The sequence below is a fragment of the Thermothelomyces heterothallicus genome, assembly GCF_042370625.1.
Source record: "Thermothelomyces heterothallicus CBS 202.75 unplaced genomic scaffold P884_scaffold_8, whole genome shotgun sequence".
NCBI lineage: Eukaryota > Fungi > Ascomycota > Sordariomycetes > Sordariales > Chaetomiaceae > Thermothelomyces > Thermothelomyces heterothallicus.
In genome coordinates, this window is record NW_027192569.1 from 668,973 (window position 1) to 694,205 (window position 25,233).

Genomic DNA, 25,233 nt, shown 5'->3' on the forward strand with positions numbered 1-25,233 from the left:
TTCGGAGCGACTGGGAAGTAGTCTTGGGAGTCAGAGAATAAGGTATGATCAGTGTGGGAGATGGGGCTTTTGAGTTTCGAAGACTCTTGATTTAACTAACCCTAAACTCAACTCAACTCCTAACACCGCTAATAACAAAAACAGATAGAAAACAGATAAAGAATAAGAATATGAGCAGAAAAAAATATCGATGGAAAAGGAAGAACAACCATAAAACAACCAATGCAACACCGAAAACACCACACGCCAATCAATAATAATCCACCGTAGGACCACTCTTTAATTATCATCAACACCACAAACCTATCAATGAATCCTCCACAGCATCACACTTTTACCATCTCCCATTGAGAACCGGCGTTCCGTGAGCCTGCCCAACTCCGAGCCCGACCGGAAACGAAGTGACCTTCTTCCTCCTCAACTTGGGCCTCTCGGCCTCCCTCGCGGCCGCGCTGCTGCTGCTGCTGCTGCTGCCGGAGCTCGACGAGGCCGACGCCGACGCCGACGCCTGCATGTACTCAGGCAGCTTGAGCGGTCGGAGCGCGTTCTGCCGGGGGCTGGCGAACGACGAAGAAGACGACGACGACGGCACCTGCGAGGCCGACACGCCGGGCGTCAGCGGCGGGCTGAGGGCCGCGTACGACCTGTTCTTGTCCGCCCACAAGGGCTGCTGCTGGTGATGATGACGACGATGATGATGATGGCCGCCACCGACGGCGGAGGATGACGAGGAGGAGGAGGAGGAGGAGGAGGAGGAGGAGGAGGAGGGGGTGGAGCTGCCGACGCCGTAGTGGTATCCCGACCCGGGAGGAGGAGTTGTTGTCGTCGAGGACGCGCCGGAGCCGGGGTAGTGGTAGTAGGATCCTGCGGTGGCCCGGCGTGGCAGGGACCCGGGCCCGGGTGCCGGCACGGGGGTCGGCATCGTGTTCTTGCGGCGCGGGGGCAAGGCGCCGACGGCCAGGCCCATCCGGGGCGAGGCAACCAGGAGGGGCGAGCCGATGGTGGAGCCGCCGCGGCTGCTGCCGGCGCCGGCGCGGCTGGACGTCTTGGAGCTCTTCTTGTTGGAGGACGGGTCGAGGATCCAGAAGCCGCGCGAGTTGGTGGTGGCGGTCGCGCTGTGGGCTGTCGCGTCCTGGGCGGCGGTCGCGGCCCGCCGGCGCGTCGGGACCGGGGCGGGCTCGGTCCGCGGGCTGGTGCGGCCCCGTTGCTTGTCGGACTGGGCGCGGGAGGCGAGCAGCATCTGGGCCTGCTTGGTCGGGTTTTCCAGGATGTCCTCCATGTCGAAGTAGAGGCCGTACTCGGCGTACTCCTCGAGGAAGCGGGCGGGCGCGATCTCGTCGCCCCAGATGTCGAAGTAGGGCGTGTTCCAGGGGATGGCGTCGGCGTCGGGCAGGACCTTGCTCCACACCTGCTCCACCACCGAGGACTTGATGGGGATGATGGGGGGTCCGTCGCGGGCCAGCAGCTCCCACAGGTGCGGGCTGTTGCCGACCTCGGCGGCGGCGAAGATGCTGAGCGTGGCGCAGAGCTTGTCGAGGAGCATCTCGGCCACGGCCGGCTGGACGATGGAGCTGCACGAGCCGATCTCGACCTTGAACGAGTCGGTGTGCGGCGTCGTCTGGACCCAGAGGTCGGCCGAGTCGTAGGCCGGCCCCAGGACGCCCATCTCGCACATGAGGTCGTCGGTCAGCCTGAACTCCTGGCCCTCGGACCCGTCGCGCCCCAGCTGCTGGTGCTGGACGACGGAGCTGAACCGGGTCCAGTGCGGCCAGTCGGTGCAATTCTTGATCAGGCGGCGGAAGCCGAGGTTCTCGTGGGGCATGGCCGCCATCTGCTGCTCCTGCACCAGGGCGAGCAGGTCGTGGATGCTGTCCATGGCGTTGACCCGGACGCGCACCGGGATGATGTTGATGCAGGGGCCCGAGATGTCCTCGACGCCGGACACGGGCAGGTTGCGGCCAAAGATGAGGTTGCCAAACACAATGTCGCGCTGGCCGGACATCTTGGCGAGCACGAGCGCCCAGGCGGCCTTGACGAGCGTGGCCTGGGACATGCCCGCCACGTTGACGGGGATGGGCGGGAGGGTCCGGGTGCGGATGGTGTCGACGTTGTGCTTGTGGGACGGGCCCGAGTGCTCGACGATCTCGGTCATGGTCGAGCCCTCGAGCAGGTCGGCCCAGAAGTTGACGGCCTGTTCCTCGCGCAGGACGGCGCCCTGGATGAACTTGCCAAAGGACGGCCGCTGCTTGGGCTCCTGCCCGTTGTAGCACTCCTCGAGGTCCTGGATGAGCAGCGGCATGGCCATGCCGTCGTACTGGGCGTGCGACATGCGCATGACCAGGACGTAGTACCCGTCAGCGTGCAGGACCAGCTTGAAGCGGACGATGGACTGCGACAGGTAGGCGGACCGCTGGGCGTCCTGCTCGACCAGGTAGTTGATGAAGTTGTCGTCGGCCGAGTGCTCGCTGCCGTAGCGCAGGAACTCGATCTGGTACGACCGCACCACGACCTGCATCACCTGGCCCCGCAGGGTGGTGAAGAGGGTCCGCAGGATCGGGTTCGTCGCCACCATCTTCCTACAGGCCTGCTCCAGGCGGAAGGTGTCGAGCTGGCCGTGCAGCCGGAACAGGAAGTAGTTGGTGTTGCCCCTGCTCCTCATCAGGCCGTGGCTGATGGCCCAGGCCTGGTAGTCGGTCGCCGGGTAGATGTCCTCCACGTCCCCGGGAAAGACCGAGAGCTGTCGGCAGACGGTCTCGATAACCTCCTCCTGGTCTAGCCCGAGGTGCTTGATCACGCCAAACGGTTCATAGTCATCCTGAACGACAACAGCAGCCGGTTCAGGAACGACATCCTCCTCCTCTTCCGTGGTCGGGTTTGTGACGTTGGCCTGGGCGGCGGACTCGCACAGCTCCTCGAGGGTCGGGTGCCGGAAGATGTCGGCGACGTTGATCTTGATCCCCTTACGCTCGGCGGCAGTGGCCAGCCGCATCGACGCCATCGAGTCGCCGCCCAGCTGGAAGAAGTTGTCGCCCGGGGAGATCTCGTCGGGTTGCATACCCAAAACATCCGCCCACAGCTCCTTGATCACCTGTTCCAAGTCTCCTCCAACCGTCGCTCCCATCGTCACCTCGGAGCTGGACGTGCCGGGCTTGCTCAACTCCTGCGACGAGATCTCCTCCAACAGATCCTCAATCTCTCCGTTGAGCGTCCCCAACACATCCCTCCCGAGGCCCGCATCAGCACCGGCACCACCACCACCAGCACCATCGGCTGGCGCGAAGCCGGGGGTTGTTGCCTCCGCTTCCACTTCCGCTTCCACTTCAATATCCGCCACCATGTTCTTCTCTCCTCCGCACAGCTGGCCCAGGACGTGGACGAACTGGGCCACCATCTTCTCCACCTGCGCAGCACCCACCAGGCGGTGGTCGTGGTACACAGACACCTTCACCTTGCAATTCTCACAAAGGATGAACTGGACCGAGAGCGGATGGCTCATGGCGGGCGGGGCGCCGACGTCGACCGGGACGAGGCCGAGCCCGAGGTTGGTCGGGGCGGAGGACTCGGGCGCGATGGTGACGAGGCAGCCGAAGTTGCACGCGGCGGCGGCGCCGGGGCCGGCGAGCTTGATGTTCTGCACGCCGGCGTGCTGGTGGGGGATCATGTCGACCAGGGCGGACTGCATGGTCGAGAGGACGTCGGCGACGCCGGCGTACTCGTCCAGGGAGCAGCGGATGGGCAGCGTCGTGATCATGGGCCCCTGCGTCTCGGCGTCCTCGGCGCCGTTGCGCCCGCTGAGCGTCTCGCCAAACACGACGTCGCTGGTGCCCGCGTGCTGGCCGAGGACCATGGCCCAGGCGACGCGGATCATGGTCGAGGCGGTGAAGCCGGGCCTCCGGGCCGGCGGCATGGCCACGTCCGTCTCGAGCGTCGCGTCGGCCGAGGGCACGTACCCGCAGGGGACGCTCGGGAAGTCGGCGGGCTGGGCGCCGTCGAGGTACCGGGCCCAGAAGTCGCGCGTCTGCTCGGCCGCGGTGTCCTGGAGCTGCTTGATGAAGTTGCGGTACGGGCGCCTCGACGGGAGCTCGCCGCCGTCGTACACGGTCTCGACGTCCCGCAGGAGCATCCCTAGGGACGAGGCGTCATAGGCGGCGTGGTGCATCGTCAGGACTAGGTAGCGCGACGAGTTGGCCTTCTTCTTCTTCTTCTCCTCCTCCTCCTCGACGATGGCGAACTCGGCCAGGGGCCCTCCGACGGTAACAGGGCGGGACGTCGCAAACTCGTCGAGGGAAGCGGCGCGCTGCCAGACGAGGGACTTGTTGATGACTGCTTGGTAGAGGCCGCCGCCGCGTTTGTTGCCGCCGCGAACCTTCTCGAGCTGCACGAGGTGTGTCCGCAGGATCGCGGTGGCCTGGTAGACTCTCTCCCAAGCCGCCTTGTACTTGGCGAGGTCGAGGCTGGGCGGGAGTCGGTAGCTGTGCCGCGCCACATACGCCCCTGGTTGTCGGATGGAGAGCACAAAGAGGCCTTCCTGTAGTGGGGTGCACGGATAGACGTCCTCGATGGCGTCGGCGGGAACGTCACACTGCCTGCAGACCTCTGCCTCGAGGGCCGAGTTCCAGCTGATCATGCTGAAAGGCGCGATGACCTCGGCGTCGAGGGCGGATGGCTGCTGCTCGCCCGCCGTAGACGCCGCCGCCGCCGCTTTCTTCGCCATGTCGGAGAGGATCGGTGTTTGCATGATGGTGGCAACGTTGAGGGAGATGGCGCGGGCCCTCGCGGCAGTCGCCAGCTTCATGGCGGTGTACGAGTCTCCGCCGACGTTGAAGAAGCTGTCGTCGGCCAAGATCCTGGTCGGGGCCGACTTGATGACCTCTCTCCACAGACTGGCCATGGCCACCTCCATCTCGGTCTCGGGAAGCCGACCGGACCGCTCCTCGGGCTCCATCAGCAAGCTCGCCCCGAGGGCCTTGATCTTCTTCCGGTCGGCCTTTCCAGAGGGCATGAGTGGCATCTGATCCAGGGGAACAACGACGGACGGCACCATGTATGCCGGGACCTTCTTGGCCATCTGCGCCTTGGCCGCCGAGACATCAAAGTCGTCGACGCTGATGTTCTTGGCCGAGAAGAAGAGGACAAGCCTCGGGGCCTTGCCCTCGGGCGTGGCAATCTCGGCGACCACGTTCTCGGCCTCGGGGACGACGTTCCTGAAGGCCTGCTCGACGTCGCCGAGCTCGAGCCTCTGGCCAAAGATCTTGGCCTGGGTGTCTTTGCGTCCTACGTATTGGAAGGTGCCGTCGGGGTTCTGGACGACCAGGTCTCCGGTCTTGTAGAGCCTGGTGGCGCGGCCCGGCCTGGTGGCCCAGTCCGGGTTGCTGATGAAGGCAGCCTCCGTCTTTTCCGGCTCGTTGAGGTAGTGGCGGGCGAGGATGGGGCCCTCGATCAGCAGCTCGCCGGTGCTGCCGATGCGGGCCAGGCGGTTGTGGTTGCGCGGGTGGACCACCCAGTAGCAGCAGGAGACGGCCTTGCCGATGCACTTGGGGCTGGAATGCTCGGTGACGAAGGAGTTGGCGGCGCTCCCGACGCAGCACTCGCTCGGGCCGAACGCGTTGACGAGGCGGACCTTGCTGGCCCAGGTGGCGACGTGGGAGGCGGTCATGGGCTCGCCGCACAGTGCCAGGCTCTTGAGCGTCGGGACCTTCTCGGGGCTCATCAGCGAGGCGACGGTCGGCGTGATGACGGCAAAGGTGGTGCCGGACCGGTTGATGAACGAGACCAGCTGGTTGATCCTCTCGTGCTCGGTCGGGACGCATACGGTGGCACCGACCATGAGCGACCCTAGGATCTCCAGCAAGCTGGCGTCGAAGCTGTAAGAAGCGAACTGCAGCACTCGCTCGCCGGAGAGCTGGCCGATGGCTTTGTGGTACCCCTGGGTCGCGGTGCAGAACGCCCGGTGCTCCGTGACAGAGCCCTTCGGGGTGCCGGTGGAACCGCTCGTGAAGACGATGTATGCCGCGTCGGCGCTCGACTTGGCCGTCCCGCGCGTCATGAACGATCTCGGTGCCGTGCCGGGGACGCCGGACCGGCGCTTGAACATGTCCTTGGAGATGATGACGGTCTGCAGGCCGAGGCGGTTGAGGCAGAGGTCGGCCTGGAGCGGCGAAGCAAGGATACGCCTGGCCTTGACCGTGCTGGTGATGCACCGGAGGCGCTCGAGGGGATGCGATGGATCCATCAGCACGATCGTGCCGCCAGCCTTCAGGACGGCGAGCATGGCGACCGCGATCCAGATAGACTTCTCAAAGCAGAGCGGCACGACCTCTTCGCGCTCGACGTCTGCCAGGAAGCCCTGCGCGATCCTACCCGACAGGATATCGAGCTGCTCGTATGTCAGGGTGTCCTCGGTAGAGCATACGGCCTCCCGCTCGGGGTGCTCAGCTGTGCGCTGGGCAATCATCTCCTCGATGCGGAGATCGACAGCAGCCGGGAGGTGGGCGTTCCACTCCCACAACTGCTGGACGTCCTTGTCCGAGGCCATCTCTAGATCGATGGGCCGGATCGAAGGGTTCTCGGCAATTTGCGAGAGCACCGAGGCAAAGGTGGCGGCCATGCTATCGGCGCGACCGTCCGAGATCCTGTCGCACCAGTAGCTCATGTGAACTTTTAGGGCTTGCCCATTGTCGAGGGCTTGAACAACCATGTCAAACTGCTTGGTCGTTAGCATATTAATCGCCTCCGATAATGAACATGGGAAAGAAAAAAAACCCTTATAGACTTACCTCAGTCGGGTCCTGGCCACCCATGGGGCGGAAGGACACCGCAGAGAAACCTTCTCCCCCGGACGCAGCCTCCTTCTGCAGGGTCATTCCGGTATTGAAGAGCGTTCCGGAGCCCAGCTCGTGCGTGACCTCTGCGAGGGAGGATATCTGGTGCGCCAGCATGTCGATGAAGTTGTCGTGGACGGCCTCGGCGATCTGGGCGATGGTCTGGTCGTGCGGGAGAGTCACCTTCGAGATGAGGATGTTGACGAGCGGACCGACGATCGAGCCGATTTCCTTGACGGGGAGGTCGCGGCCCGAGGTGACGATACCGAAGCAGCACTGGTCGCTGTCGGCGTTGATGTACTCGCGAAGCGTCAAGGCCCAGGTCACCTGGAGCAGGGTGAACAGGGAGACTCCGAGCTCGCGCGCGGCACCCTGCATCCTGGCGTAGTTGATCTTGTTCACGGGCACGTCGGTCTTGTGAAGGACTTTCCCGGCGACCGGTTGATGTTGTTGTTGTTGTTCTTCGGTCGGGAGGAAGCAGGGTTCGACGTTCTCGAGCGACTTCTTCCAGAAGCCGATGTCCTCGGCAGCGTCGCGAGACCGGACGTAGTCGATGTAGTTCCTGAGCAGGGGCTTCGCCGCGTCCAGGGGCCGGGCCTCGCAAGCGTTGCTGAAATCCCGGAGCATGACGGCCATGGAACCGCCATCCGCGATCGCGTGGCTAAGGAGGAAGCTGCAGAAGACTCTGCCGGTCGAGGCCTGGCGCGCAAGCCGGAGCTGATGCTGGGGCGCGCGCCGGCTGAGCATCTCGGAGGGGACGATCCGGATCTTGAGGAACTCGGTGAGGTCGGCCTCGCTCATCGAGGCGGGCACCTCGTCCTCGATAATAATATCCGGCTCGTAGGTCCTGAGTACCAGCTGGTCGTAGAGGCCGTCGGTGGAGTTCTGTTCGACGAAGATGGTGCGCAAGACCGGGTGGCGACGAACGACAGCCTTCCAGGCCTGGCGCAGCTTGTCGAACGTGACGGGCATCCGGGTGTTGAACCGCAGCTCGTACACGGAGCGGAACCAGTACATCTCGGGATCCTTGCTCTGGCTCAGCAGCATGCCCTGCTGGGACGGAGTGCAGGGGTAGACATCCTCGATGTTGCTAGCCGAGATGCCGAGCGCCTTGAGGGCCGGGTCTTGCGCGAACTGCGTGCTGAGCGGCGCGGGGGGCACGTCGGCCTCGTTGATGCTCAGGGAGTCGGCATCACGGGGTCCGAGGACGCGAGCCATGTGCTCCAGGCTCTTCTGGTAGTTGCCGATCCAGCGCTCGATGCCGTCGCGGCGGCTGATCTTGCTGTTGAAGCTGAAGGTGAAGACGAGCTGGTTGTTCTCCAACTCGGCGCTGATGTCGATCAGCGAGAACTTCTCGTGCTTGTCGCCGACCTCGCAGGGGTCGACGCCGATGTTGCGGAAGTGGACCTGCTTGAGCAGGGCGTCGTCGCGCTCGAGCTGCTGGAACGAGCCGAAGTAGTTGAAGGACACCTCGATGCTGAACGGCTTGCTCTCGAGATCCAGAGAGCTGAAGTAGGAGAAGCCCTTGTGAGGAGTGTTGCGGCGGACGTCCTTGACCTGCTTGACATATTCGAGAATGTCCTTGTTGCAGCGGCGGCTGTCCACCCAGACGGGGGCGATGGTTGTGAACCAGCCGACGGTCCTGGAGAGGTCGACCGAGGGATCCCAAGGCTCGCGGCCGTGGCCCTCGTTGTAGATGGGCGGAACGTTCCGGTCCAGGAAGGTGGCGGCAAAGGAGTGCATGACGGCGGCGAAGAACAGGTCGAGAGACTCGGTGGCATAGGCGTCGTTGCACGGGCCCATGAGCAGATCCGACGTGCCGGCGGACAGGACGAACTGGTGGTGCTCAAAGTCGCTGGCGTAGTTGGGCTTGCCGGCCATGCCCCAGTATTTGTAGTCGGGGTTGGCCACCTCGAAGGGGATCGTGGCGGTGCCCGTCAGGGACTTACGGTGGTTGCCGAGAAGCCCGCACCACTTCTCAAAGGACATGCTGCGGTAGGTCGAGATGGAACCGCGGACGAGGTAGTCCTCGAGATCCTTGAGAACGATGCGCCAGGAGACCAGGTCGATGACGAGGTGGTGAGCGGTCAGGAAGACGTACTGCTCAGCCCCGATGTTGAACAGGTCGCCGGCAAAGACCGGTCCGTTCTCCAGGTCGAGAGACTGCTGAGTGTCACGGATCTGCTCCACGGCTTCGGGGGAGAACTCGACGGAAGCGGGCAGATCCCAAGCCCGGAAGAGGTAGGAATCCTCCACCACCGGCTCGATCCACTGCTTGAAGGTGCGTCCGAGCTTCTGGAAGCGTGCCCTGAGCATGGCGTGGCGCTTGACGACAACGTTCAGGGCTCGTCTCATGGCGTCCTCGGAGACGCGACCCTTGTCGGTTGAGACCTTGAGCAGGAAGCTCTGGTTGAAGTGGTTCTCGCCGGGAGAGAGGCGCGTGAACATGCGTTGGATCGGTGACAGGCCGAACATTGTGATGCTGTCGTCTTCCTCCTCTTCCTCCTCCTCCTCCTCCTCCTCCTCCTCCTCCTCCTCCTCCACCACCTGCTCCTGCTCCTGCTGCTGCAGCTGCTGCAGCACCTGCTGTGGAGCACCGGCAGCTGCCATGGCAGAGCTCTCAGCGGTGGCCGACGGAGTCGGAGCTGGAGCAATATCGAGGTTCTCAAAGTGAACCGCCAGCTGCTTGACCGATTTGGCCTTGAGGAGCTGCTCGATGCTGAGCGGGATGCTCTTTGCGCGACACTGGGCCACAACTTCCATGGCCGAAATGGAGTCGCCGCCCATCTTGACAAAAGAACCGGCCAAGGGGTTGATAGATCGCTCGGGGATGTTGAGGACCGCGCTCCACACCTGGAGAATGGCTCTCTCCACGGGCGTCAGGTCTTCTTGTTGGGCCGTAGAAGAAAAAGAAGAAGAAGACTGTGAGCCCTCCCCGGTGCAGAGCTGGTACATCTCCTGACTCATGTCGTTGACGCAGCTGGTGAGGAACCGGCGATCCGTCTTGCCGGAAGCCATCAGTGGGAGCTGGCTGGCGACGACCCAGCACGAGGGAACCATGAAGGATGGAAGGACCTCGGAGAGAGCCTGGCCAAGGGTAGCAGTCGTGGAGGAGACGTAGTCCCCTGCCAAGACGTCGACGCCCTGGGCGGGATCCGACGCCGCGGGTGCCAGCCGACCAGCCACGTTGGGGTTGGGGTTGGGAGCGGCCTTGAGCGTGAGGACAGCGACGAGCTTGTTCGCGCACACGCCCTCCTTGATCAGCAGGACCGCGCACTGCTGGACCTCGGAGCGCTTGATCAGCTGCTCCTCGATCTCGCCCAGCTCCAGCCGCTGGCCACGGAGCTTGACCTGGTTGTCGCGACGGCCGAGGTACTCCATCGTGCCATCCTCCTGGTAGCGGACGAGATCGCCGGTCCGGTACATGCGGCGGTGTCCGCCAGCCCAGGCAGGGTAGACGAAGGCGGCGTTGGTCTTGGCCTCGTCGTCGAGGTAGCCGCGGCCCAGGATGGGGCCTTCGACGAGCAGCTCGCCGATGGCGCCGACGGGCACGAGCTTGTTGTGGTCCCGTGCGTCTCCGACCCAGGCAATGCTGCCGACGCTGTTGCCGATGGAGCTCTTGCCGGGGCGGAGGCTGTAAGGGTCGGTAACGTCGTGGCCGGCGCAGATGACGGTGCACTCGGTCGGGCCGTAGGCGATCATGACGCGGCGCGTGGGGGCCCGCCACTTGTCGATGAGCTGAGAGCTGGCGGCCTCGCCACCGAGGAGGAGGGTGGTGATGGACGGCACTCTGAGGGGATCCATGAGGGCCAAGACGGACGGGGTGAGGAGGGCGTGGTTGACCCGCTTCTCGTTGACGAAGCCCATGAGCTTGTCCTTGTCCATGCGCTGCTCCTCGGAGGGGACGCAGACGCAACCGCCCATGACGAGGGTGGTGAAGATCTCGGTGATGCAGGCGTCGAAGACGTATGAGGCAAACTGCAGTACGCGGGCCTGGGCAGTGTAGTTGAAGGCTCTGCCGTGCATGGTAGCTCCGCTGCACAAGGCCTCGTGCTGGATGAGCACGCCCTTTGGCGTTCCCGTGCTCCCGCTGGTGAACAGGCAGTACGCCAGGTCCGAGGGCTTCCGGAACTGGTTCAGAAGCGGGGGGAACCCGGCCCGGTTTGTTGCGGATGCCGCCTTCAAGGTCTCGATGCTGCGCGGCCCGACGAGAAGGTAGGGAATGCTCAGGTGGCCGCCAATGTCGAGACCGATGTGCTCGTTCTGCTCGGAGCAAACGACGAGCGGCGCCTGGATCCGCTTGGCAATGCTTACCATCCGCTCGGTCGGGTGCTTGGGATCCAGGGGAACGAACGCGGCGCCGGCCTTCATGATGCCCAGCATGGCCACGATCGTCCACGCGCTCTTCTCGAAGCAGAACGGGACCAGGGTGTTGGGGGTGACCGAGTACTGCAAGACGAGGTGCCGAGCCACGGTGGCGGCAAGGGCATCCAGCTCGGAGTAGGTGAGGGAGAGGTCCCAGCCAGAAACGGCAGGCTTGTTGGCCTTGGTGGCGAGGTGGAGGCCAATGAGCTGGTCGCACTGCGCCGAGACGGTGGAGGTGGAAGCAATGCTATTCCAGCCCATGATCTGCTGGTGGTCCTCGGCGGTGAGGAGGCTGACCTCTCGAACGGGCTTGTTCATCGAGTCCAGGATGCTGTCAATGGCCCGGTTGAAAGTCGCTGCGAGGCTCTTGGCTTGATGCACAGAGAGCACGTCAGTGTTGTAGGTCAGGCTGACGTCGACATAGTCCGGCGCGTCTCCGATATTGAGGGCGATGTCAAACTGTTTTTTTATTATTATCACACCCAGGTCAGTCACTGCAATCCTCAACTATCCATCCATCCTAGAGACAACGTATGAAGAATTATACTTACCTCGCTCGGATCTTCCACATGCACCGGCCGGAACTCGACCGTCGAGGCGCTCGTGCCCGGAGGGGAAAGCCTCTGCACCGACATCACCGTGTTGAACAAACGGTCCTCGCCGCCGCCCAGACCGAGCCCCCGCTGGATCTCGGCCAGCGAGCAGAGCTGGTGAGACAGGCAGTTAGCATAGTCCGCATGTGCCGCCTTAAGGACGGCTTCCACCTGTTTGTCGTCGTCCTCCAGCGGGATCATGCAGACGAGCATGTTGATGAAGGGGCCAACAGCCTCCGCGATGCCCTCGATCGGAAGATCCCGGCCGGAGGCCAGGTAACCGAAGCAAGGGAAGTTGTTTCCGGTGTAGGCGCGGAGGAGCAACGCCCAGGCAAGCTTGTAGACGCTTGCCGCCGTCGTCTCGGACTCTGCGCAGAGGGAGTGGAGCTTGGCTGGGTCGGGATAGGAGAAGTCGAGGTACTCCAGTTGTCGAGTGGGAGACGGAGAGCCCGACCGCAGAGTAGGGAAGTGGCAGGGCTCCGCGCCGCTCAGGTAAGTGTTCCAGAACTGGCGAGACGAGTCCGTGTCCTGGTTTCCGAGGAAGCCGATGTAGCTGCCGTAGGCGTCCTGCGAAGTGATGCCGATGGGGGCCCCGTCGTAGGCCTTGACGAAGGTATCCAGGAGGATGTTGACCGACGTGCCGTCGATGAGGGTATGGCTGATGTCGAGCTGGACGAGCACCTTCCCGGACGGCTGCTGGGTGAGAACAACCTGGTGTGGCGGCCCACTGGCGATGTGATGCTCGGGACGACCGACTGGGAAGGCGGTCGTATCCTCGCAGATCAGAACCTTCGGCTCAAGTTCCTTGAGGACGACTTGGGTGTAAGCCGAAGTGCTCTTGCCATCGATGGAGGATGAGGCCTGGACGAAGACGGTCCGCAGCATCGGGTGCTGCTTGATCACCAGCTTCCAGGCCGCGACGAGCTTGTCGATCGAGACCGTCTGTGACGATCTCGGAACGACCTCCCAGACGTATCTGACGGCATAGAGCGTTGGGTCCATGGATTGGCTGACGAGGAGGGCCGTCTGCATTGGTGAGCATGCGTAGATGTCCTGCACGTCGGCCACGCTGATGCCTGCAGCCGGGAGGGTGGTGTTGAGGAGGGTCGAAAGCTCGTCGTAAGTCGTCCGGAGATGCGAGAAGTCCGAGAGGGTCAGCGAGGTCTCGGTCCGCTGGCTGGTAGCCCGCACCAGGTCGTACAGGGTGTCGGAGCAGGCCTCGATCCACTGCTGCACGAGGTGGCGGTGTCTGATCCGGTTGTCGAAGGTGAAGTTCATTGTCAGGATACCGTTCTCGACGCCGGCGGACACGTCGAAGATGGAGAAGCGCGGGACGTCCGGGGCGGAATCCGAAGGAGCGCGGAACGGAGCCCAGCTCATCCGGTTGAGCAGGGCGCCGTCACGCTCGAGATTCTGGAAGAGGCCGAAGTAGTTGAAGGTGATCTCGACGCCGGTAGTGGCGTTCTGGGCAAAGGAGGTGAAGAAGGGCAAGCCCTTCTCGGGAACCCGGCGGCGGGCGTCCTTGACCTCCTGCAGCGAGCGGAGGGCATCGCCGGTGTGGTCGGACAGGACGATGGGGCACATCGAGGTGAACCAGCCGACGGTCGAGGAAAGATCGACGTCGGCCCTCCAGGGCTCGCGCCCGTGGCCCTCGTTGAAGATGGCCACCGAGCCGCGGGCGGAGCGGAAGACCTGGTTGAAGGAGTGGGCAACCGCCGCCAGAAGAAGATCCAGGGGCTCGGTGTTGAAGGCCTCATTGCAGCGGCCCATGAGGAGCCCAGTGGCCTGGCCGTCCAGGGAGAAAGTCTGCTCGACGACCTGGGCAGCGGTGTTGTCGGCGCTGGTGATACCCCAGAAGCCGAAGTCCTGAGCCGGGAAGACCTCCTCCACTGTACCGATTACCACCGACTTGGCGTGCTCCTCCAGAAGCCTGCACCAGGTGCGGAAACCGAGAGGCTTCTGAGTGGCGGCCAGCCTTCCCGTCCGGAGGATCTCCTCGAGCTCTTGGAAGATGATCCTCCAGGAAACGAGGTCGATCACCAGGTGGTGGCAGGTGATGAAGAGAACGGCCGTCCCGTCGGTCATCTCGCACAGGTCCGCGGCCATGAGCGGGCCGTTGGCGATGTCGAGACAGGCCTGAGAGTCGGCCGCGTACTCGATCACCTTCTGCATCGTCCGGACGGAGCGGAAGTGGCGGCAGCGCAGCGAGCCGCTGTCGTCGGGGGAGATGTACTGCCGCCAGTTCCTCCCGCCGCTCACCTGCTGGAACCGTGCGCGGAGCATGGGGTGGCGCTGTACGATGGCCGCCAGGGCGTCCTGCAGCTTGTGGAAGTCGACTCCCTCGGTGAAGCGCAGGAGATGGCTCTGGTTGAAGTGGTTCGGCGCGTGGGGAGCAGCAGCCAGCTGCATGAACCACTTCTGGATGGGGGACAGAGCAAAAGGAGTCTCGAACTCGGGCTCCTCCTCCTCCTCCTCCACCACCACAATGTCGCTGGTTGTCTTCTGGCTCATCGACAGCGCGGCGCGCTGGCAGAACTCGGCGATGGTCTTCGACTTGAGGAGATCCTGGACCGTAACCTCGATGCCCGCGTTCCTGCACCGCGTGACGACCTGCATGGCGGAGATGGAGTCGCCGCCCAGTCTCAGGAACGAGGTGTTGGGCCCGATGGCCTGGGGCCCGACGTTGAGGATGTCGCTCCAGATGGTGCGGACCTGCTCCTCGAGCGGGTTGTTCATGGCGGGAAGGTCATCCGAGTCATTGTTGCCCGCGGACAGGCCGGCGATCTGCTCGTAGGTCGCCTGGTCCATCGCCTTGGCCCACTCGCTCACCATCTTCTTGTTGACCTTCTGAGAGGCGGGCATGAGCGGGATGGAGTTGAGGACGACCCAGATGGTGGGGATCATGTAGACGGGCACCTTCTGGGACAGGCGATCCTGGACCTCCGGAATGCGCACCCAGTCTTCGGGGTCGGCGACAGTGATGTCGGTCGAGGATGCGGGGCCGGCGGTTGGCTTGTCCCGGACCATGGACAGGACGCCGACAAGGTGGTCGGCGCAAGGGCCGGAGCGCGGGTAGAGGACGAGCGCCTGCCGGACGCGCCCGTCCTTGCGGAGATGGTACTCGATGTCGGCCAGCTCGACGCGCTGACCCCGGATCTTGACCTGGTCGTCCCTCCGGCCGAGGCAGCTGATGGTGCCGTCGGAGTTGACGCGGCCGAGATCGCCGGTATAGTACACGCGGGAGCTGCGGCCGTTGGCCCATTTGACGGGCATGGGGCGGAACGACGCGGCCGTCTTGGCCGGGTCCTTGAGGTAACCGCGGGCGAGAATGCTGCCTTCGACCACGATCTCGCCCACCGCCCCGATGGGGGCGAGCTCGGTCGGGCGGCCAAGGTCAGCAACCCACATCATGCCGCCGATGGAGTGGCCGATGCTGCCGGGGATCTGCGGACCGCGGACGGAGTTCTTGGCACAGTAGATGCAGCTCTCGGCCGGACCGTACGTGACGATCAGCTCGAGACCGGGGCGGCCCGACCAGCGCTCGATGTTGTCCCTGCCGGGGGCCTCGCCGCCGAGGACGATGGTTTTGAGGCCGGGGACGGCCGCCGGGTCCATGAGGCGGGCGAACGAGGGGGCGAAGAAGGCCCAGTTGACGCGCTTCTCGTTCATAAAGTTGGCGATGCCGTTGAGGCGCGTGAAGTCGTCGGGGATGCAGACGCAGCCGCCAAACATGAGGGTGGTCAGCAGCTCCGAGACGCTGACGTCGAAGGTGTGGGAGGAGAACTGCAGGACGCGTGTGCTGGTCGAGTAGTTGAAAGCGGCGCCGTGCTCCGTCATGCTGCTGCAGAGGGTGGCGTGCTCCCAGACGACGCCCTTGGGCGTGCCGGTGCTGCCGCTGGTGAAGATGGCGTAGCAAGCGGAGCTGGGAGTCGTCAGCGGGTGGATTGCCGGAGGGCCGTGCTTTGGGAGGCGATCCATCATGGCCTGCGAGACGGCGACGAAATGCCGGACCTGTGGACAAGACGCCTGGAGGAGATTGGCGTGCGTGGCCGAGGTCACGACGACCTTGGCGTCGAGGGTGCCGACGATGCTGGTCAGCCGGTCCAGCGGTTGAGAAGGGTCCAGGGGAACGCACGCGCCGCCCGCCTTGAGAATGGCCAGCTGGGTTACGGGAACCCACTTGGACTTCTCAAAGGCGAAGGGCGTGAAGCACTCAGGGCCAACCCCGAGGGACCGCAGGTGGCGGGCGAGCCTGCTTGACAGGTCATCGAGCTGGCCATAAGCGAAGTCACCGTCCCAGGCCGATACCGCGATTGCATTGGGAGTGGCGGCGGCCTGGCGGGCGAACATGTCGTGGACGCGGTCGTTGATCAGGGGCGGGAGCGTCTTGGTGATGGCGGCAATGTCCGCCCGGTCGCTCGGGCTGAGGGCGTCGATGTCCTGGAGGCGAAGGGTCTTGTTGAACTCGCCCTGGCACAGCTGGCGGAGAATGTGATGGAACGTCGAGAGCATGCGCTCCATCTGCCTCTCGTCGATGACCGAGGAGTCATAGGAAGCAGTCAGGACCAGCTGCGAGCCCATGGGTTGGCACTCGAGGGTCATGGCGTTGGTCAGGAAGTCGGCCGCCGGACGCTCCGGGCTCCAGACCAGCTGGCCCTGGGGATTGCTGCCATGGACCTCGGAATGGACCACCAAGAGGGTCTGGAAGTCGCAGGCGGCGGCGGCTGCGGGCGCCGACTTCTTGATGTTCTGCAGCCCGTACTGCTCGTACTCGAGCATGGCAAAGGACTGCGTCTGGACCCGGTTCAGGAGGGCGTTGACCGACTCAGCCCAGTCCACGCTGATCCTAAACGGAACGGTGGCAAGCGTGGGGCCGATCAGGCCGAGCACGCCGTCGACGGGGGCGCTGCGGCCCGTGACGGACTCGCCGAACACGACGTCGGGGTGCGAGCCCGAGTAGGCCGAGATGAGAACGGCCCAGGAGGCCCGGATGAGTGTCGGCGGGGTGAAGGTGGACCTCTGAGCCCTCGGGAAGGGAATCGTCCGCTGAAGGATGGCGTTGGCGAGTGGCTCGTAGGAGGACGGAAGCGAAGGCGGGAACGGGGCCGGGTCGCAACCGTCGAGCTGCTGGCGCCAGAACTCGCTGGCCTGGGCCTTGTCGATGGCCCCGATGTAGTCGACGAACGTGCGGAAGTTGGTCTTGGGGCACAGGTCCTTTTGCGGGGTTGTGTGCATGCCCGCGAGCTTCTTGTACTCGCGAGTGACGGCGTCGGAGAGCAGGCCCATGGTCCAGCCGTCGTAGACGGAGTGGTGAGCGGCGAAGACGAAGCGGGGAGGGTTCGGGAGGATGGCGTGGTGCGTCAGGGCCTCGCCGAATCCCACCTTGATCTGGCGGAGCTCGCTGATGTAGGCGCTCAGATCGCCGGAGGGAGCCGTCTTCCACTCGATCGGAGCCGGGCGGAGAACGGCCTGCAGCCCGGCGGGCACGATCCTCGTCCTCAGGATGGGGTTCTCGTCGGTCACCGCCTGCCAGGCGCGACGGAAGATCGAGACGTCGACCCAGCTGGGCAACGGCATGACGTGGTATGCCACGTATGCGGTAGGATTCTTTTCCGTGAGCATCATCATGCCGTCCTGGAGGGCAGTGGTGGGGAAGATGTCCTCGATGTCGTCTTCGGAGACGCCACACTGGAGGGCGACGTCTGCGATCCGCGGATGCCGGAACTTCCGAACGGAGCCAGAACCAGAAGCAGCAGTAGCCGCCTGGGCCGTACCGGTCGACGGCGACGTAGATCCGCAGAGGTTGGCAATAGTGCCGTGCTGGAAGAGCGAGGCAACGGAGATGGTAATTCCCTGCGCTCGGGCTTGGGCAACGAGCCTGATGGCGGTGATCGAGTCGCCTCCGACGGTGACAAAGTGGTCATCCATGCCGATCTGGGACTCGGGAAGGCGGAGCACGTTCGCCCACAGCCGCTGCATGGCAGCCTCTTCCTGGGTCGAGGGCTGTCGCTTCTCGGCACTCTGATCCACGTTGTACGAGCTGATCTCGTCGTCTGTCAGTTTGGCAGCGGCCAGACGAAGCGACTTCCTGTCGATCTTGCCCGAGACCAGCTTCGGGAGCCTGTTCAGCGGGATAAACAGGGTGGGGATCATGTGCGGCGGGAGAGAGCGCGACAGCTTGGAGCGGATGTCGGCAACCAGCTCCTTAATATCAGCCGTGGAGAAGAGACCTGTGGCAGAAGCGTCAGCCTGTTCCGTCATCATCATCGTCATCATTCTGTCGGGGAGGTGGAGGAAGGCGACGAGGAAGGCGTCGCGGCCGACGCTGGTGCGGTCGAGGACGTCGATCGCCAGCTCGGCCGGTTCCTCGATCGCCGACCGGAGCGCCGTCTCGATGGCCGTGACCTCGAGGCGCTGGCCTCTCAGCTTGACCTGGGTGTCCCTGCGGCCCTGGAAGTCGAGAGAGCCGTCGACGTTCAACCGGGCGAGGTCACCGGTCCGGTACATGCGCACCGGCTTCTTCCGGCCGTCGCTGAGCGCCCAGGAGAGAACGTTCGGGAAGGCGGATTCGGTCAGCTTGGCGTTATTCAGGTAGCCCTGCGTGACGTTGGGGCCCTCAAAGACGATCTCTCCGATGCACCCGACGGGGGCGAGCTTCCTGGGGTTGCCCGGTTCGCACACCCAGAGACGAGTGCCGTTGGCGAAGCCAATGTTGGTGATGGGCAGGTCGCGCGACACCTTGACTGCGGTCCCCAGGTTGGTCACCTCGGCAGGACCGTAGACGTTGACGAGCGGGATGCCGTCCCAAATGTCCTTGCAGGCCTGGGTCAGCTGCTCGCCGCCAACCGAGAGCCACTCGATGGTCGGGCACTCGGCCGGCGAGATGAGGGAGGCGACCGTGGGCGTCAGCCAGGCGCTGTTCGCCCGGAGCTTGTTGATGGCGGCCGCGAGGTTGTTCATCCGGTCGTGGTCGGACGGCACGCAGAGGCAGGCGCCGTGGTAGATGGAGATGGCGAGATCGCCGATGCTGACGTCGAAGACGTGCGCGGCGAACTGGAGGATCCGGGAGCTCTTGTCGATGTTCATCACCTCGCCGTGCTGCTTGGCCATGATGCAGACGGCGCCGTGATCCAGCGGGATACCCTTGGGCTCACCCGTGGACCCGGACGTGAACACGACAAAGGCGGTGTCGGAGGGGTGGACCGAGTACCGCCTCTTGGTCGTCCGCTGGGAGATGCTGCGGACCGAGTTCTCCTCGACAGAGAATGGCCTGAACCCCATGGCCTTGATCCTGGAGAAGAAGGTAGGGGCGCAGAGCACCACCTTGGGCTTCACCTGGGACAGGACCCCGAGAATGCTGGAGTCGGGGTGCGAGGGCTCGACGGCAACAGCCACAGCGCCGATCTTGAGGGCGCCCAGGATGGAGAGAGTCGTCCATACCGACTTAGGAAAACAGTATGGAACATAATCTCCCTTCTGGACGCCGAGCGCGCTGAGATGGTTTGCGAGCGCAGACGAGCCGCGGTCCAGCTCGCGATAGTTCAGAGAGCCGTCCCAAGCGTACACGGCAGGGGAGGTTGGTTGGGTGGCCACGTGTTGTTCCAGGAGCTGGAGGAGGGTAGTGGGCTCGTACTGAAGCTTTTGGCGGTTGTTGCGGATCTGCAGCTCCCTGTCCTTTCTTGACGCGTAGTCGATACTGCCGATGGTCTCCCTAGCAAGATCCTGGGCGCGGCACAGCTGGTTCAGGACGTGGCCAAACTGCGCCTGCAAATGCTGGATCTGCTGCTTGCTGAAGACTGAGGAGTCGAACGTGGTCGTGACGGTAATGCCGTCGTCCTCCAGAGCGAAGTCCATGTTGAGGGCGTAACTGTGATAACCCCTCAAGTCGAGGGAGGCGGTTGCCAGCCCGATCCGCGGCTGCAGCTTGTCGTCGTCGCCATCCGACATCATGGACGACATCTTTGGTTGGATGACGATGATGTTCTGGAACTGGCAAGCCTCGGCGGCGCTCGGGCTGAGCCGCGAGATGGCTTGGATGCCAACATGGCCGTTTGCATCGATCTGGAGGACGTCCTTCTGGATGCGTCGCAGGAGAGACTCGACGGTGTCGTCGTTGTCCCAGGTGACGCGGACCGGCACAGTCGAGATGGTGGGACCCGAAATCGCCTCGACACGCCTTATGCTCGACGAGCGGCCGGAGAAGGTCTCGCCAAACACGACGTCCTGCGAATCCAGGTAGCGGCCGACAAGCAGCGCCCATGCGGCGCGGATGCGGGTGGGCATGGTGAACTCGGAATTGGCGTTCTCCGTCATCGCCAGCTTCATCTTTACCACGGAGTCGGGAACGGGAGTGTAGTTGGACCCGATGGTCTGGGGGAAGTGGCTCGCAGCCAGACCCGTGTCGGACGCTAGCTTGTTGATCCAGAACGTCTTGGGCGCCTCAGCGTCGAGCTGGGAGAGGTGCTGGATGTACAGCTTGTGTGGCAGGGTCTCGAGCGCCTCGAGGCCCGCATACTCCCTCTCGACATCCTCGAAGAGGCGGGTGATTGACCATCCATCGAAGAGGGAGTGATGGATCGTCAGGATGAAAGTCCGGCCCACGAGCCCGAGCCTCACGAGGTTATCGCCGAAGCTCATGGGCAGGGATCTGTCATGCTCGCAATATGCCTCAAGATCAGATCCGATGTGCCAGATGAGCTGCGAGTCGTAGACCACCTGCACGGCACCGTGCGGGCCCTCGAAGATGCGAGTCCTGAGGATGTCGTGGCGTTGGGCGACTGCGGCCCAGGCTGCTTTGAATCGGTTGACGTCCACCGGAGGAGGGAGCTCCAGCTTCAAGCGTGCAATGTAGGCGTCGATGCGCATGCTGGAGGCGGTAAGGAGAGCCTCTTGGAGAGGGGTGCAGGGGTACACGTCGAGCAAGTTGTGCGACGCCGGGCTCCGGGACTTGACGTCGTCGACAATCTCGTCGACGAGATCGCTCGGGAGCAAGCTCAGGGCAACGGGGATGTCGAGCTCTCCGTTGTCCGCCGAGGCTTCGCCCCCGGATACAGTTCGAGCCAAGGCGCGCATGTTCGGCGCGTTGAAGAGGTCCGCGACGGTGACGCTGACGCCGTGGTCGCGGGCAGCCGAAGCAACCCTGATGGCGGCGACGGAATCACCGCCCGATGTCAGGAAGTTGCTGTCGGGCCTAAAGGATTGAGACTTGAGCGCGTCCCTGCAGGAGGAGACGAGGATTCTCTCGACATCGGTAGCGGAAATCGAAGGGTTCGGCTCGGGGGAGGGAATGGGTTGTGGCGCAGAGGGTGTCGGCCGTGCAGGAGTAGAAGAAGCCGCCGCCTGTGGGTTGTTGGGACGGGAGTACGAGGATAGCTGCTTGATGGACGACTGGTTTGCGAATTCGAGCAGCTGCCTCCGGTTCACCTTTCCCGAGACCAGGTAAGGGAAACTGACGACGGGGATGAAGAAGGCCGGGACCGCGGCGACGGGGAGGCTGGCACGGAGCGTCTCCTTCGCCTTGCGGATCGCGTCCGCAAGGTCCTGGTCGACGGGGTAGATCTGGATGCCGTCCTTGATACCGCTGCCGGCCCCAAAGGAGATGAACGCGGCGAGGACCTTCTCGTTCGCGGGGCAGATGACATCGACATGGACGTCGACGGCCTGGGGGAACGCCTTGACGACGTGGAAGCGGACCTCGTCGAGCTCCATCCTCTGGCCGTGGATCTTGACCTGGAAGTCTGCGCGGCCGGCAAACGAGATGGACCCATCCATGGCCTGCCGGCCCAGGTCGCCGGTCCGGTAGAACCGGCGGTTGGGAGTAGCCGGATAGAAGTGCGTCTTGCGCACCCAGGCAGGGTTCTGGATGAAGGACTTGGCTGTCTTTGCCTCGTCGTTGAGGTAGCCATGGGCCAGGATCGGACCCTCGACGATGATCTCGCCGACGGCGCCGATGGGGGCGAGCCTGTCGCCGTCGAAGCGGTCGGCGATCAGCATCCGCCCACCGATTGCATGCCCAAGGGATTCCTTCCAGGGCTTTTCCGCCTTGGTCTGGACCGAGAACTCGTTCTTGGCACAGTTGATGCAGGTCTCGGCGGAGCCGTACCCGATGATGAAGCGATCCAGGACCGGGGTCCACTTCTCGATGTTGTCCTGGCCGATGGCCTCGCCGCCGAGGATGAGGGTCCGGAGACTCGGGACCAGGGCCGGGTCGAGGATGCGGGCAAAAGAAGCGGCGAACAGGGCGGTGTTGACCTTCATGCTCTCCATGAACTTAGCCAGCTTCTTGGGCTCGAGGCGGTGATCGTCCGAGGGGATGACGATGCAGCCACCGTGCACAAGGGGCGTGACCAGCTCGACGACGGAGACGTCAAAGACGTGGGACGCGTACTGGAGGACCCGGGTACTCTCGTTCATGTAGAACTCGCGGCCGTGCTCCCAGACACTCGTCGCGAGGGTGCTGTGCTGCCACTCGACGCCCTTGGGAGAGCCAGTGCTACCGCTGGTGAAGATCACGTAGCACAGGTGGTCGGGTTGGACGTAAGGGAGGGGAACACTGGCCGACGGCTTCTCGTCGCCGTCGACGCAGATGAGGTGCCGGACGGGGGTTGGCTGATCGAGGCTCTTGGCGAGGGTCTGGTGGAGGGACTTGTTGGTCAGCACAATGGGGGCTTGCAGCTGACCCAGGATGTCGTTGCGGCGGGCGGCAGGATGGCTGGGCTCCAGCGGCACGCAGGCACCGCCGGCAGCGAGCATCGCCAGGATGGCAACCGGCGTCCACTTCGACTTGGAGAGGAAGAAGGGCACAAAGAGTTGCCTCCCGTCGGCGCGCGCGTTGAGCTGGTGCGCCTTGCTGGCAATGACGCCGGCGAGGCGGAAGGCCTGCTGGGCCAGTTCTGCGTAGGTGAAGCTACCGTCCCAGGCGGCGACGGCGACCCTGTTCGCGTTCTCCGGCTTGGCGCACTTGGCCAGGATGAGGTCGTGGACGCAGTCGTCGAGCCTAAGGGGCAGCGGGGCGCTGAACTCGACGATGCGGTTGTAGTCGTTTCGGCTGACCGTGTCGATCGTCTTGACGAACAAGTCGTCAGCATCGAAACGGCCAACGCTGCGCAGCTTGAGTGTCAGGACGTTGATAACGTGGGCATAGTTATCGATGAGGCTCTGGGCTCGCTCGGGAGACATCGCATCCTTGCGAAAGCTCAGGTACAGATGCACCATGGTGCCATGTGCGATGTTTACGAACGCGGTCGCCATCGACTGTGAGTAGGGGAAAGAGAAAAAAATACGTCAGTGCTGATACCAGGCTACGCTCTCAATTCCAGTTTTTTCTTTTTTTCTTTTTTTCTTTTTTTTTGAAACTCACAGGGAGGTGCATCTCGGGGAACCTAGATTTCCACGAGTGGATGTAGACAGCAGACACAATGGTGCCAAACCCTGTCGTTTCCGCAAACGCCCCCAGGGAGTGGAAAGGCAAGGAATGGCTCATGGTCAGCTTCATGTCCTGCTCGGCGGCGCGCATCACGCTGAGGAGGCCGTCGTCGCCGGTCATGGACATGGTCGAGAGCCAGGCGGCCTGCTCGCGGTCGAGACAGACGCCGAAGCTCACGGGCCCGTCCTCGCCAGCATAGGACCGGAGGAGGATGGCCCACGCGGTGAGCACTAGTGTGTCCTCGGAGAGGTTGTGCATCGAGGCGGCTTCCTGGAGGTTGCTCGCATCGACGGCCATGACGGCCTTGGTGCGGGCATACCCTTCCAGACCGACGGTGGTTGGTTTGATGGTTGAAGGAGTCCCATCGAGTTGGTCGAAGAACAGAGGGGCATCGGGAGCGGCCTCGAGAGTTTGGAGCCGTTGTGCCCAGAAGGACTCGCGGGTGATGTCGTTGGAAAGCCTTGAGGAATGCATGGCGACGGTAGTTTGGGCCGGATCCGTCGATGGGACGCTGTGGTGAGTAGTTGGAGGTAGAGGAAGGGTGATTGAGGGAGGACTATGCGGAGACTGTCAAGAGGGGAATGCGTGAGAGGGTATCGTGTGTTGCGGTGTCACGCTCAAGAGGGGGGAGTAGGAGGGAGGAGAGGATGAGAGCGTGAAGAGGGTATGTTGGTGGAGCTGTTCGGGTGAGGGGTTCTGGAAGAGTTAGTCCACACAAGTTGTGGGATGTTGGTATACATACCGCAGTATACGATGAATATGCTCCTGCCGGGTGAGGATGAGGGGAGGAGACACTTGAGAGTGTTGCAGCCGTGAACAATGACGGCTACGGTGACGACAACAAGAGACGTAATTCAACCTCGTGCAATATGTGTGTGTGTGCCGGAGCGGGTTGGCGATGGTGCTGTGTGTGAGGTGATGTCTCTGAGCGTCGATGTCTGATTGATGTTGTAGGAGGATGTCGATCAGAGGTGGAGGCCGTTGGGTTTATCATAGGCCGGACGGACGATGTTGACCTTGGGGGATGACTCGAGAATTCGCCTTCACCTTGAGGCTCGGAGGAGATGTGGACGTCAAGCCGCTCCTGACCAAGAGGGGAAGCAGCCCGTCGCAGGCGAAGGATTAATTACATGAAGAAGACAGGGGTCAGGCCAGGAGCTGGAATCACAGGCGATGTAGAGAACAGCCCGGGATGGCATGCGATGGTGTTGAAGCGAAGGGTTCCAATATTGGACTCCGCCGCTCTGGTCTATCTGCCATGATTGGATGAGTCGAGCCGTATTACCTCTCGACGACCGGCCACTCGGACGACTTTGCAAGGAGAGTTGTCGTCCGAGGATAGTTTGCCGTGAGAGTCGGAGGATAACTGGGCCGGAGTACACGGCCGGCCTTGCTCGAACGTTCGAACGCCATTGGATGAACAGGAGCCGGCAATCGGGGCCTACTATTTTTGATTCACGGCAGGTCAACGGCGGAGCCATCCGGGATGTCGGGCAGTTGTGTGGATCAAGGCATGACAAGGTTCAGGCCGCTGCGCCGTCGGGAGCTAAGGCGAGTCCGCGGTGCGGATATGATAGAAAAAGTCCACCGCGTGGGTCTGTAACTGGCACGCAGTTTCTGCTGGTGTAGTACCTTAGGGAGTGTACTGTACCAAGCGTACTTTTGTGTGTGTCCGCTACTGCACTAGACCTGTGTACGTAGTTAGTCAGTGCTGCTGCGCCACCAGTGAGCTTAAAAAAACAGCACTTGCCGGGCCAAGAATCGCACAAGCGCAGCTCGCTCAACACCATCGAACAGATTCCAAGAACATCACACCACACTAGGACAAGCTGAGCGCGACTTGCCGGTCTCTGCCGCCGCGGAAGCGTATTTTCCGCTGCCGGTGACTGCACCGCCAACAACCGAGTTTCCGCATTGCTCTTGACGTATTCGCGTTATTTCCTCCCTCTTGGGTTCGGCGGGCATCCGATTGTAGACACTTCCGTGGTTAGTCGAACGTGTAATAACGGGTATTGAACTTGAAACCAAA

General features: G+C 63.2%; 2 protein-coding genes across 2 annotated transcripts; both read right to left on the reverse strand.

Annotated features, from left to right (window-relative positions):
• Positions 1-100: 100 nt before the first annotated feature.
• On the reverse strand, positions 101-417 carry P884DRAFT_258433 (uncharacterized protein). Its single transcript, XM_069441233.1, has one exon. It carries the CDS (start codon positions 288-290, stop codon positions 129-131), a length of 162 nt encoding a protein of 53 aa, XP_069298527.1. The 5' UTR covers positions 291-417; the 3' UTR covers positions 101-128.
• Positions 101-23,678, reverse strand: P884DRAFT_329033 (non-ribosomal peptide synthetase; the record flags this gene model as incomplete). Its single annotated transcript, XM_069445619.1, has 5 exons — positions 101-6,703; positions 6,777-11,645; positions 11,738-21,166; positions 21,233-23,032; positions 23,139-23,678. 5 exons carry the CDS (start codon positions 23,676-23,678, stop codon positions 335-337), a joined length of 23,007 nt encoding a protein of 7,668 aa, XP_069298526.1. The 3' UTR covers positions 101-334.
• Between the last annotated feature and the right edge of the window lie 1,555 nt (positions 23,679-25,233).

Bases quoted from the DNA above. Each gene is read 5' to 3' on its own strand.
- P884DRAFT_258433 (XM_069441233.1), bottom strand. From the start codon at position 290: ATGATAATTAAAGAGTGGTCCTACGGTGGATTATTATTGATTGGCGTG.